Here is a 12,890-nt window from a genome sequence, read left to right on the forward strand (position 1 = left end):
GACCTTAATCCAATTGAAATGTTGTGGAAGGACCTGAAGCGAGCAGTTCATGCGAGGAAACCCACCAACATCCCAGAGTTGAAGCTGTTCTGTACGGAGGAATGGGCTAAAATTCCTCCAAGCCGGTGTGCAGGACTGATCAACAGTTACCGGAAATGTTTAGTTGCTGTTCTGGCCCTACCAGCAGTTTTTATGTTAAAGTATGCAGAGACTTTTATTTTGCCTATTGTTTACACCCCACACTGTAGCTGCAGGAAATCTGTAGAGAGGAGAAGAAGAAAAAGTTAGACAGCATGGTTATAAGCAGCATGGAAGTTTGTTGTTGTGCTCCCCCTTCTGTGTAGTTGTTCAAAGGCATTCTCTGTAAGTAAATCATAGTAAAGATGAGATGAAGTTGTGATGTTTGTGCCTGTGAAATTAGATTAAGATTATCATTGAGCATTATGATTTCCAGCCAGAGTTAGCTATACCAGTGTATTTACCCTGTTAGCTTCTGTTAGCTCTTGTATCGATTGCACCTGAGCCAAACCTTTTATTTGTAAGATTCATATTTCTTTTATTGACTGGTGCATGTATCTGTGTTTCAGTTTCACAATTTTCCATATAAAGAGTCAACTTCACCCTCGGTGTCCCGGACTTATTGTGTGGAGTTGTTTAGCTTGCTGGATAGCTGAATTAGGACATTCTGTGAAGCCAGTACAGTTGCAGTTATTGCTGCACAAGGGGGTCACACCAGATACTGAAAGCAAAGGTTCACATACTTTTGCCACTCACAGATATGTAATATTGGATCATTTTCCTCAATAAATAAATGACCAAGTATAATATTTTTGTCTCATTTGTTTAACTGGGTTCTCTTTATCTACTTTTAGGACTTGTGTGAAAATCTGATGTTGTTTTAGGTCATATTTATGCAGAAATATAGAAAATTCTAAAGGGTTCACAAACTTTCAAGCACCACTGTAGGCGAGAGGCCGAGGGCTACGAAACGGAGATCGGCGCCATGAATGGTGCGGGAAGGACTTTGAATATGCAGGGTGTTCAGGATGGATTTTTCATGGAAGAAGAATTCCATATTACAAAGGCTTTTCGATATCAAAACACATTTAAACATGAACCTCACCAACAGCAGAATGGAGTCTGAACAGGCACAGTTTCATCTTTTACAAACTGTAAACATACACGAACACATCTGTAAACCTGCTTCGACGCAGCATCTGGATAACCCAGAACCAGTGCTGTAAATCACAGCACGTTTTACTATTCATATCTCAACCAGGGGAACGAGGACTCTTTGGTATTTGACACATGAACTTGTTTCCTATTTCGATGTACAGCGGCATCTCAAGGACGAAACGTCCCACTGAACAACCCTCATATCTGCTAAAAGTAATTGATAATTACTGAAACTCCAATTTTCTTTAATTAAAGAGACAAAATACGATTCGAAAGAATCTGATGCCTGTGTAATTATTGGTGCAGATGTGAGCATACGTTCAGTACTGCAACAAAGAAAAGACAGGGGCGGGGAGTCTTTCTGCCCCGCGGAGGTCCTTCAGCTCGATCACCACCAAGCAGCCCAGAATCTGAGCGTTCTGCTTCTTCATCAGCTCACACGTTGCGTGCAACGTCCCTGACAACACACAGGACATTTTTTTTTGTGTGTGTGCTGAAAACATGAAAGGTTGCAACTATTAATTATTTTGTTATCTGACTATACTACAGTATCAGGCAGAGGAAAGCTCGAGCAAAAAGATTAAACAGAAGACGGATTCTTAAGGCAGGTCACCTCATTAAATCAATGACAGCTACAGCTGAACACTCGCACATTCACACACCCCGGCTTGCTATAGTTCACCGAGCACTAGATGAAACCCTTCTCTGTGATGTGAAGTAAAGATTTCACCGGTGTCTCTTAAGAAACAACACATGGATTTACACTACCGTTCAAAAGTTTGGGGTCACCCAGATAATTTTGTGTTTTCCATGAAAAGTCACACTTTTATTTCCCACCATAAGTTGTAAAATGAATAGAAAATATAGTCAAGACATTTTTCTGGCCATTTTGAGCATTTAATCGACCCCACAAATGTGATGCTCCAGAAACTCAATCTGCTCAAAGGAAGGTCAGTTTTATAGCCTCTCTAAAGAGCTCAACTGTTTTCAGCTGTGCTAACATGATTGTACAAGGGTTTTCTAATCATCCATTAGCCTTCTGAGCCCATGTTTACATTAGACCGTATCAGCGGATCATCAGATTAACGTTTTTAAAACGATTAGTGTGCACACAGCAACACCAATACACGATTTGCGTGCACACAGCAACACCAATACACGGATACGATCGGCTCCGCAGGCATCCCGCGCTCCAAATCACTCCGCCCTGAACAGCAAGTGCCCTCTGGAGGGTGCGCACTCCGGCCCTGCGCAGCTCACAGAGCACGCGAGTGAAGTGCACAAGCAGTGATTCGGGACTGAGCCGCTGTGTGTGTGATCCCAGCGCATATCACTTACCACTTGCAAGTGGAAGGATGGCAAGCCTAAAGACAATCATAACTACACAATGGGCAGTATTTGCATCAGTATTTGCAGTATTTTCATACTTTTATACTCTTTAATGAAAGGTGATACAAGGCGGAAGTCCGCGCCGTTTTTCAGCAGTCGCGTCACATGACCAACGCCAGCGAATCAGGAAGGTGGATGTCACAGTGACGTTGTCCAATGACGACGCCAGCTAGAGCTCAGCACAGCGTATCCGCGTATCTCAATGTTTACACAGCACCGGAGCTGACACGATCTGGATTGAATACGTGGACCCTGGCGGATTCCCGTTTCCCGGCGTTTCCAGGCGGTTTAATGTAAACGGACAGTGCATCCGCGAAGAAAACAAGACAGATACGGTCTAATGTAAACTTGGCCTGAGGCAATGAGGAAACACATTGTACCATTAGAACACTGGAGTGAGAGTTGCTGGAAATGGGCCTCTATACACCTATGGAGATATTGCACCAAAAACCAGACATTTGCAGCTAGAATAGTCATTTACCACATTAGCAATGTATAGAGTGGATTTCTGATTAGTTTAAAGTGATCTTCATTGAAAAGAACAGTGCTTTTCTTTCAAAAATAAGGACATTTCAAAGTGACCCCAAACTTTTGAACGGTAGTGTATTTACTGAACATATCGAGTCGTTGGTGCAGCCCTACACACCTCCAGTAGCCAGCAGGTCGTCAATGAGGAGAACCTTCTGTCCTGGTTCCACAGCGTCAACCTGGATCTCCACATCAGCCTGCCAGACACAACCGGGACAGAAAACAGAGACAACTATGTATTTAAAATCGACATCCCTCCTTAATTTCAAACGTTTCATAAAGCTTATTAAAGAAAAACACTACAGTGGCAACACAAAGTCTGAATAATAATTTGTTAAGGAAAGATATCTTCCGTCTCAAAATCGTAACTGATTCAACTAGTTCAGATATTTCTATTTAACAATTATTCTCCTCAGGCTCAGTGCATAATAAGTGAGACGAAGTCGAGGTTATTGTTTAAATGTTGGCTGGCGCCGAGTGGTATATCGGAGATATTCAACGAATCGAAGACGAGCCGCTGAATGGAATACATCTGATAGACCACGAGAAAAAGCCAGTCAATATTATTACTCTTTACACACACACTATCAGCATTCTCAAAGGCCAACACGAGCTCGGTGCTGTTCATGCATGCGGCAGTAGTTACCTTCTAGCTGGTGTAGTGTTAGCGAAGGCCAATACTAGCACAGTCAAGCTGAATATTATTATTATTTTCCCTGTGTAATTTAATTTGTTACTTTTAAAATCAACACCGACAGCTACACACAACAGAGCGACCTGGCAGCAAAAATTCTCTCAAAATCTTCCACTTTGAACAAAGCAAACCTCATCTCCGACGTGTCTCTCTTCCAGTTTTTCGATGTCCGTTGGTATGTTTTTCTCTTGTAAATATGCGTGAAGAATATATAATGACGTTTAGTAGCCTTTTGGGTGTTCAACACGTCTTTAGTTTCAGTTTTCAGTTTATTTATTTCGTGCTTAATCCAAGCACTGGATTAGCCTCGTCTTCTCTCTTTCCCGGCAGACAAAGAAATGATTGTGCGCCTGTGCAGCAGAAAAGCTGTCATTGGATCTTCGCGTGAGCTCCGACATGTGATGTGCTGTCTTGACATTGTGCAATATTATAACAATGTTGCATGCTCATTCTCCATTGCAGAGAGTGGCGTAATACATGGAGGATAAGTGATATGATATTGTATGCCATCAATAAACCCACTAGAAGGGCATAGAATACATTTTTATTCAATGGAAAAAGTGGCCCGTGTGTATAATAATCACCGATATTCACCGAGCCGGAAGCAGATAATTGTTTTAGCATAAATACACAGGTGATTATTTAAAAAAAAAAAATTTATTTCAAACCTCAAAAGTGGCATGCAAACGTAATAAAGGTGCTGCACAGACTTGTGGCACTTTTCTATACCGACTCCCATAAAATACTTTGTTTTGAAATAGATAAACCACAATTCCACCTCACCCTTGAATAGTTTTAGACCAAACGTCATAGCATCTTTAGTGCTTTTAGGAACAGCATTTTCTTTCATCATTTGTAATTCTTCCTCACTTACGCTGACAAAGCGATTGGCTGTCATTCTGCCGAGTCACTTGATGTGATCATTCGGAAATAGTCAGAATTTCTCGACCAATCAGCATGCACAATTTCCTATAAATCACCTCCATATTTATACTACATAGTGATAACGTGATGTTCATGACTTTACTGAAGGTCTGTCTCAGTGTGGATATCCGGGTGTGAGATGTCACCCCTGGTGGTTAGAAGGGGTGAAATACCGTAGAACTGTTTATTTGACGTGTGCCATCTTTGTAGATCTGATACAGCACTGTGAATTACATAAAACAAAATTCGTTCATTTTTCCCAGCAGTTATTCATTTGTTTTGGCCAGATTCCATAAATCACTACCTAAACCACCAAAACTGGGTTTGGAATTGTCAAAAAAGCCTCAGTAATGACTAAAACAACTCTATAAATATTGTTCACTTGTGTGTAACTAATTGATATGGTAATGCTTGTTTATCATGATCATCATCATCGTTATTCGTGTCATTGTCCGAAATACTCGAGGAAATCAGTGAAGAAATATCGCTGGCGCTATGGTCCATTACGTCGAATATGGCCGTGTATTGTAAGTGACATCATACTTTACCTAAACCATTCGGAGTTCTTTTAGGTAGACGGGAATCTGTCTGTGGAATAGCCGACCTCGATCACTGCAATCTAGTCAAACACGTGATCGTTTTAAGAAACAGGTGAAACAGTTTTTATGGAGCAAATTCCAAACCCAGTTTTATGATGTGTATGTAACCTAATTTTTAATCATTTTGGTGCCGTTTCTGTAATCTAGTTGTACTGTGATCATTACAGTTAGCATACATCTTTTATGACTTTTTCATCGTTTATAAATTGACAAAATTGTTTCTTATATTTTATCGCTTCCTGCTGTCATCAAGATGACCACATTGGAAATAAGTGCATTTTGTACTTTGTGTTATCCTCGGTGCTATTTATACTGTATCTTTTACATGTATGAATTTTACCAAATAAATCCACACCATACCAGCAGCTCGGGTGTTTCTGGCAATATTTCCACCTTTTTTCGTACAAGTGCATCCTGCTGAATCCTGGATAGTAAAGCAGTGTTTGTTTACCCTCTTTCTGCGTTGCTGCAGGGGTTGGACTGTCTACTATGGTAATTACGGTAGGCTAGCCTGGGGACGTCTTGAAGTTTTTCATGACTTGAGTGGAGAGCATGCTAACAAGCAGTAGAACACACAGTTTAAGCTTCGTTTTACAGGTAAAGAGTTCAGGTTTGTCTGTAAGTCAGGTTTGCAGCTCATTAATACCCTATTTCAGGGGTTTTCAAAGTGTGGGAGAGTCAGCCCCCCCTCAGACAGCAAATAAACAACACCGCCCCCCTTACAATTTTTGTTGTTATACTTGATGTTCCATTCATATATATATTTTTTAAATATTTTTGGGGGGCTTTTTTCACCTTTATCGGATAGGACAGTGCAGAGACAGGAAACGAGCGGGAGAGGGGGATCGGGAATCGACCCTGGGTCAGAATCGAACCCGGGTCAGAATTGAACCCGGGTCCCCAGACCCACGGCACGGCGCCTCATCCACCCGAGCCACGACACCCCCGTTCCGTTCGTATTTTTAAAAAAATGGTTGTACACATTTTTTTCTTTTACACATTTTAAACATCTGTGCTTTTTGAAAACCTCTTTTTTTTTACACATTTAAAACATATGAGCTTTATTAAAACATCTTTTTTTTTACACATTTTAAACATCTGTGCTTTTTTAATACCTCTTTTTTACACATTTTAAACATCTGTGCTTTTTAAAACTTTTTTACACATTTTAAACATCTGTGCTTTTTAAAACTTTTTTTTTTTTTACACATTTTAAACATCTGTGCTTTTTTTAAAAAAAAAACATCTTGTTTTACACATTTTAAACATCTCCTAGCATAGTTAGCTAGCACCCCTTGGCAGACAACACTGTAGCAGTGGAGCATCTTCAGATCCAGTCCATGAAAATCCAAACTTTAAATAATCGTGGTCATACTTCCTTCTTTTTTTGCTTGGCCCAGACTCTGTCTCCTCACTCACTGTAGCTTTAGGTACTAAACATCGATCCATTCTGTCTCTGGCAAAGGCTAGCTGAAGTTCGCTAAATGTCCGCAATAGTAACTTATTCTGGTTTATTTTTCCTCACGTTGCGCCCCCCTGAAGAACTCTGGCGCCCCCTAGGGGAGGCGCGCCCCACACTTTGAAAAGCCCTGGCCTATTTCAGATGTATAGTGGAAAATTTTTTATACATCTCGACATTGTCACCTTAGTAGACCTTTCGCTTTGCCCCTTCAGTACTGAAGAGCTACACTCAGCCTTGCACCCAAATGACGTCACACATCGCCCTTCCAACAGGCAACATGGCCGCCTCCTGGTGGCGTTACAGCAGCGATACAAAAACGCTCACAACTTTCTCATAAATGGTCAAACATGCCTGAAACTTTTCTTACAGACTCTCAATATTACAAGCTACCAACCCATGCATGTATTTACTTTACATTTTCTATTCCTTTGAGAATATGGTCATGCACTGACCCGAGTTTTGATGGCTTTTGACCGTACGATGCCTGTACGTACGTACGAACGATGTCCGTGGACCGCCACAGGAAACCTGATTGTAAGCGCAAGGCAACATCTCAAACACTTAACCTCCAAATAATGAAATGTGGATCTTTATTTACATTAGATGGGTTTTTATCCAGCACTTATCATTAAAAAAATTAACTTTACAAACACATTTTATACTCATTAGGAGCTCCTCTTTTAAGCAGTGCCTAAATCTCAGTTATTATATCCATACACTGAGTACACAGTTGATAAAGCATCCCTGTTTGCTTCTACATGGACTCGAAGATGCCAGATTTATTTTTTAAGTAAATATGTATTGCGGTCTTTCTGCCTCATTTCAGTGTTTTTTGGTAGTTTTGAGAACTGATGACTCTGCAGGCCAGTGATGCAATGAAACCTCCCGGTGATGTTTCTGAAATGATACACGCCTTGTGACATGACATGGTGCAATATCATGCTGCAAGAAGGGACACACTTTTGTTAACCAATTATGTGGAGCGACTAATTTTTGCATGAAAACAAACCCCACAGGATGGCGCGCACGCACGCACTCTATAGATTCATGCCGATTCTGTCCATAACCCTCCCCCTATTCTTCCCACCAGGAAACCTGCCCCCACCAGCTTGTTTTAATGCCCCATGCACACTGCAGAGGCATTTTCCTCACAATATAATAATATCTGAAATTATTCTATCCACATTCACAGGATATGAGCAATTGTGCACTCTGATTGGCTACTCTACTACTTGGCTATCAGCTCATATACCGTGAGTAGAGAAAAACAAAATGAAGCACATTGCTGAACAAACCGAGGACGAAATAAAAACCCTACTCAAAACCAAACCCCCACCCCCCCAAAAAAAAAAAAAAAACAACAAAATATGGAAAGTATTTGATAGTAAGAACACATCTTTTTTTTTATTTTTCAAGAATTATTATAGCATTTTTTTCACAAATTCCTACTGTCATTTCACCGGTTTGCTTACATTCTTCATCTTCAAGCATTAAAACGTGTCAATTTTTTTAGACCGGTTCAAAAGCTCAAAGAAATTTGAAAATTACAGAACTGAAATGGGCGGCACGGTGGTGTAGTGGTTAGCGCTGTCGCCTCACAGCAAGAAGGTCCGGGTTCGAGCCCCGTGGCCGGCGAGGGCCTTTCTGTGTGGAGTTTGCATGTTCTCCCCGTGTCCGCGTGGGTTTCCTCCGGGTGCTCCGGTTTCCCCCACAGTCCAAAGACATGCAGGTTAGGTTAACTGGTGACTCTAAATTGACCGTAGGTGTGAATGTGAGTGTGAATGGTTGTCTGTGTCTATGTGTCAGCCCTGTGATGACCTGGCGACTTGTCCAGGGTGTACCCCGCCTTTCGCCCGTAGTCAGCTGGGATAGGCTCCAGCTTGCCTGCGACCCTGTAGAAGGATAAAGCGGCTACAGATAATGAGATGAGATGAGAACTGAAATGTCCAAGGAAGAATTAAATATATGTCTAAAGCTATTCTGTACCTCGGCACGACAGCAAGACGGCACTTTCTATTAAAAAAAAAAAAAAACCCTAAAAAGTCAATTCGTGCAGCCATTGATGGGATTTTAAGAAGTCCGCTTAAGTGGAAGTGATTTTGTCGGATGTTTTGTATGAAGCTTTTATTTATCGAATTTGCAAAAAAAGAAAAAGAAAAATGCTCAGTTTCTCAAAATCCAGTGAATGAGGATAGAATAAAGCAGTTATTCCACTCACTCAATCTCGTCGTACATGGCTTACAGACAACTGTGTGTTATGTACCTCGTCGGCTATCAGCTCATGTACGACTCGATTTCATGGAGTAACTTAAATATTTGGACAGTATAGACCCTTCCCGCATGACGTCACCGCGCCGCGAGATTTCAGTAGTCGCCATATTGGAAGACCAAGTACACATCTATGCAAGTACATACATACATAAAACAAACTACACCTGAAATGTAGCCAGGGCCGGTTCTGCCCTAATCTGGACCCAGGTGCAACATCGCGCAAACCCCCCCCCCCCAAAAAAAAAAAACACACCAGTCTAAATCAGGACAACCAGTGTTCGAACTACGGGGGTACTCGGGGGATCCGAGATCCTCTGAAACAGACATGAGATCCCTTGAAAACATGATTTGGGAAATGTTGGGTGGTCTCTAAAATATTGGCAAAATGATGTTTATTGACATAGCAATCGTGTGTAACGGGAAGCATTTGCATATCCGAAGTGTTGTGTTTACATCAAAGATAAAATAAACCAATATGACAATGACTGCTGCTGCCAGGTTGGTTGTTGAGTAGCCTGACTGGTTTTTTTTGTTCTTGCGTGTGGTATCATTGTTGACGCGAGGTTGTTTTTTGAACATGCCAATGCAGACACGATTTCCCCTGATGAGTTATGACTTCAGACGCGATGCGTGTGTGGAGGTGTGGAGTCCGCGTGATATGTGCGTAAGATAGGCTTCTCATGTGTTTGGAGATCCGCACTCCGAGACAAGTGCAAGCACCCCCCAGGGAAAAAAAGGAACCCCCCAAAAATATCGGCATAGTTCGAACACTGAGGACAACCATCACATAACTATAAACATTTTAGATCAACTATTTTAACTAAATGGGCTATAATAAATAAGCCTGCAGGCAGCCACGGCGGGCTGCCTCAGAAAAGTAACCATTTGTCCTACCTTAAAACTCGTTTTGCTTTTTCTGCCTCCTTTTTTGTATTTTCGACCCTCCGTTTATTTTCTTTCCTTTTCTGAAAACCCGATTTGTGTCCAGACATTTTGTTCTGCTACCAACGATCTAACTCGTCAGGTCTCGTCTCTCGAGTCCGCGATGAAGGGCAACAATTGATACATTTTTACAAACAGCCAATAAACAGCCAATAGGGAGGTTGCAACGTTCAGGCTCTCCTTTGCTCACAGACACTCAGTAATGCACTTATTCTCTGTCTCCTGGCAGAAAGCTCCTTGGTTTGCTCCCCTTGTGTCTCAATCACAGCTGGTATCTGTAGAAAGACTTCTTTTCACCTTTCCCATCAGCTTTGTTGGAACACCCTAACACAGCACAAAAGTTTACCATTGTAGGTTTATGATGAATCAAGTGCCTCGTGGGTTTAAATTCCACGCGCTGCCGTTATTTCCCCCTAATCACGAGTTTGTTGGTCTTCCAATATGGCGCAGGGTTTGTTTACTTCCGGTTTCCGGTGACGTCAGTGGGAAGGGTCTATATGCACTTGAAAGTCTTTGGCTATTGTTGCTCTATCAAAACAAAATTCAGCAAGTGGTATGTTCGAAGGAAACACAAATCGTGACTTTCGATGCAATTTCACCGTTTGTGTCCCGTGTATTACAAACAACCGATTTGTGCTTTTTACACCGTTCTTGTATTCTCTTGAAATTGTTTGCTCCGAAGAGGCCGCTGTATGGAGGATGCTAGAACCGTCCTACTGATCAGTCAGAAACCGCTTGCCCTTTTCCAAACATTCAGCTGAATTCCTAAGTGACTCGAGAAACACTGCTCTCCCTCGTTTTTACACCAGTCATATAAAAACTGACTTGATGGAACGTGTCAAGACGTGATTATTACGATAGAAAATATCTGGTTACGACTGTAGATATTTTTTTAAAATCACGCCGTTCTATTTTCTCAGATACTGGCCTCGTAGCACCAGCCTGAACTTTAAGCGTTCTGCTATTCCTAAGACCAGCTCGTCCTCGTCTGTACTGGAATCCTTTACTATTCTCACTTGAGCTTTGAGGCTTCATGTGATCATCTCACTAATGGCATTACGTCACATTTAACTTTTCACATGGCTGTCTGGATCAGGAGGTCCCGTGAGATCTTGGCTTGGTTGTTTTCCTCCATTCTCAGTGGTTCTTCCTGTCACTTGGTTGTTCCTCTGAGTGTCTTCTCTTTCTGCCTGGATTGTCTCACGGGCTTCTTTATACTGTCTGCAATCTGGGTTCTGTCTGGTGTGGTTTATCCCCCTTTCAATTGATCTAATGCTTGCTCTGATGCTGCGATTAAAGCGTCCATACTGTCGTTTGCTCCTGCATTTTCCAGCTCTTGACAGTGGCACAGCCAGGTCTGTAAATATTTGTACGGTTATTTTAACCGTTTACAGTATATATTGGCGCTGAAATTAAATAATGAATGACGGCTCAAAGTACAAACATTGAGTGTTATTCTGAGGTCATAGTATACGGAAAAAAGTACGTGGACACCAAACAATCACAGCCGTATACGTACACCTACCCCCAGGAGGGTGGGGTTGGGTTTTTTTTTTTTAATCTGGCCAACTGCTGTGAAAGGGTTTTTCTTAACCAGGGGGAAAAAAAAATTCTAGTTGATCTCTCACAGTTGTTTTCCATAGTCCTGAGCTCAACAGTGTGTTCTTTACTTTGCCACTGATCAATGAATTTGCCTGATTGAGCCACACCTAATGTCTCTGTTGTCTCTCTGATGGGATGTTCTGATTTATCAGCGTAATGGCGGCTTGCTTCACTGGCAGTGACCGCTCTTTAGACTTCAGCCACAGATTCCAAATGCAAACGCAACACTTGAAGACAGATTAGTCCTTATATCTGCTTACTTGTAAGTGAAATAATGAAGGAATAACACCCAACTGGTTACGGACCAGCTGAGCAGCCAATCGTCCAATTACCTTTCGTCACTTACCACACACAAAATGCTGTAATTCCTAGATTGTTCACCTGATTTGCATAAACATATCCTCGCATTAAGCTGGAAGTCTGCACTTTAATATTTAATTACAACAATACACTGTTGTAGATAGCTAAAATATCAAAACCTGTTACTCGGTGTCCAAATATCTACAGACCTGACTGTGTATCCTTGACATGCAAGTGACGTCAAAGCAAAATAGAACCCCGGATGTCGGCCATGTTGGTGGATATACAAACACAGGGTCAAGCAACATTCCATACAAAACAGTCACGCGTGCACAACTCTCTCTGTTTTTCCGGTGCTTTAAGCATTCTTTTAGCGCTGCCATATCTCTGTGCTGTACTAGTGCATCTCAAAAAATTAGAATATTGTGAAAAAGTTCAATATTTTCTATCAGTTATTTAAGAAAGTGAAAATGTTATATATTACAGACTCATTACACATAAACTAAAATTTTCAAGCATTTTTCTATTTTAATTTTAATCAGTACGGCATGCAGTACAAAAGCATAAAAAAAATCTCAAAATATTAGAATATTTCATTTCGAGTTTGAGTAAAACAGTATGAACACAGTGTATCTCTCGGTCTAGTTCAGTACACACAACCACAATCATGGGGAAGACTGCTGACTTGACTGTTGTCCAGAAGATGATCACTGATGCCCTCCACAAGGAGGGTAAGCCACAAAAGGTCATTGCTGAAAAGGGTGGCTGGAAAAGGTGCACAAGCAGCAGGGATGGCCGCAGTCTTGAGAGGATTGTCAAGAAAAGTTGATCCAAGAACTTGGGAGAGCTTCACAAGGAGTGGACTGAGGCTGGTGTCGGTGTATCAAGACCCATCACGAACAGACATCTTCAAGAAAGGGGATACAACTTTCGCATTCCTAATATCAAGCTACTCCTGAGCCAGAGACAATGTCAGAAGTATCTTATCTGGGCTAAGGAGAGA

The 12,890-nt window shown here is 41.5% G+C and overlaps 1 protein-coding gene across 1 annotated transcript in view; it reads right to left on the bottom strand.

The window, feature by feature from the left end:
* Window positions 1-907: 907 nt before the first annotated feature.
* aprt (adenine phosphoribosyltransferase) overlaps window positions 908-12,890 on the bottom strand; it is a 57,346-nt gene continuing 45,363 nt past the window's right edge. The window contains exons 4-5 of the mRNA XM_060911421.1: window positions 3,212-3,290; window positions 908-1,633 (exon numbers count right to left, since the gene is read on the bottom strand). Of these exons, the coding sequence (XP_060767404.1) occupies window positions 1,497-1,633; window positions 3,212-3,290 (216 nt within the window). The 3' untranslated portion in view covers window positions 908-1,496. The remainder of the gene's footprint in view (window positions 1,634-3,211; window positions 3,291-12,890) is intronic.

Source organism: Neoarius graeffei, chromosome 27 (assembly GCF_027579695.1).
Source record: "Neoarius graeffei isolate fNeoGra1 chromosome 27, fNeoGra1.pri, whole genome shotgun sequence".
In the NCBI taxonomy this organism is placed as follows: domain Eukaryota; kingdom Metazoa; phylum Chordata; class Actinopteri; order Siluriformes; family Ariidae; genus Neoarius; species Neoarius graeffei.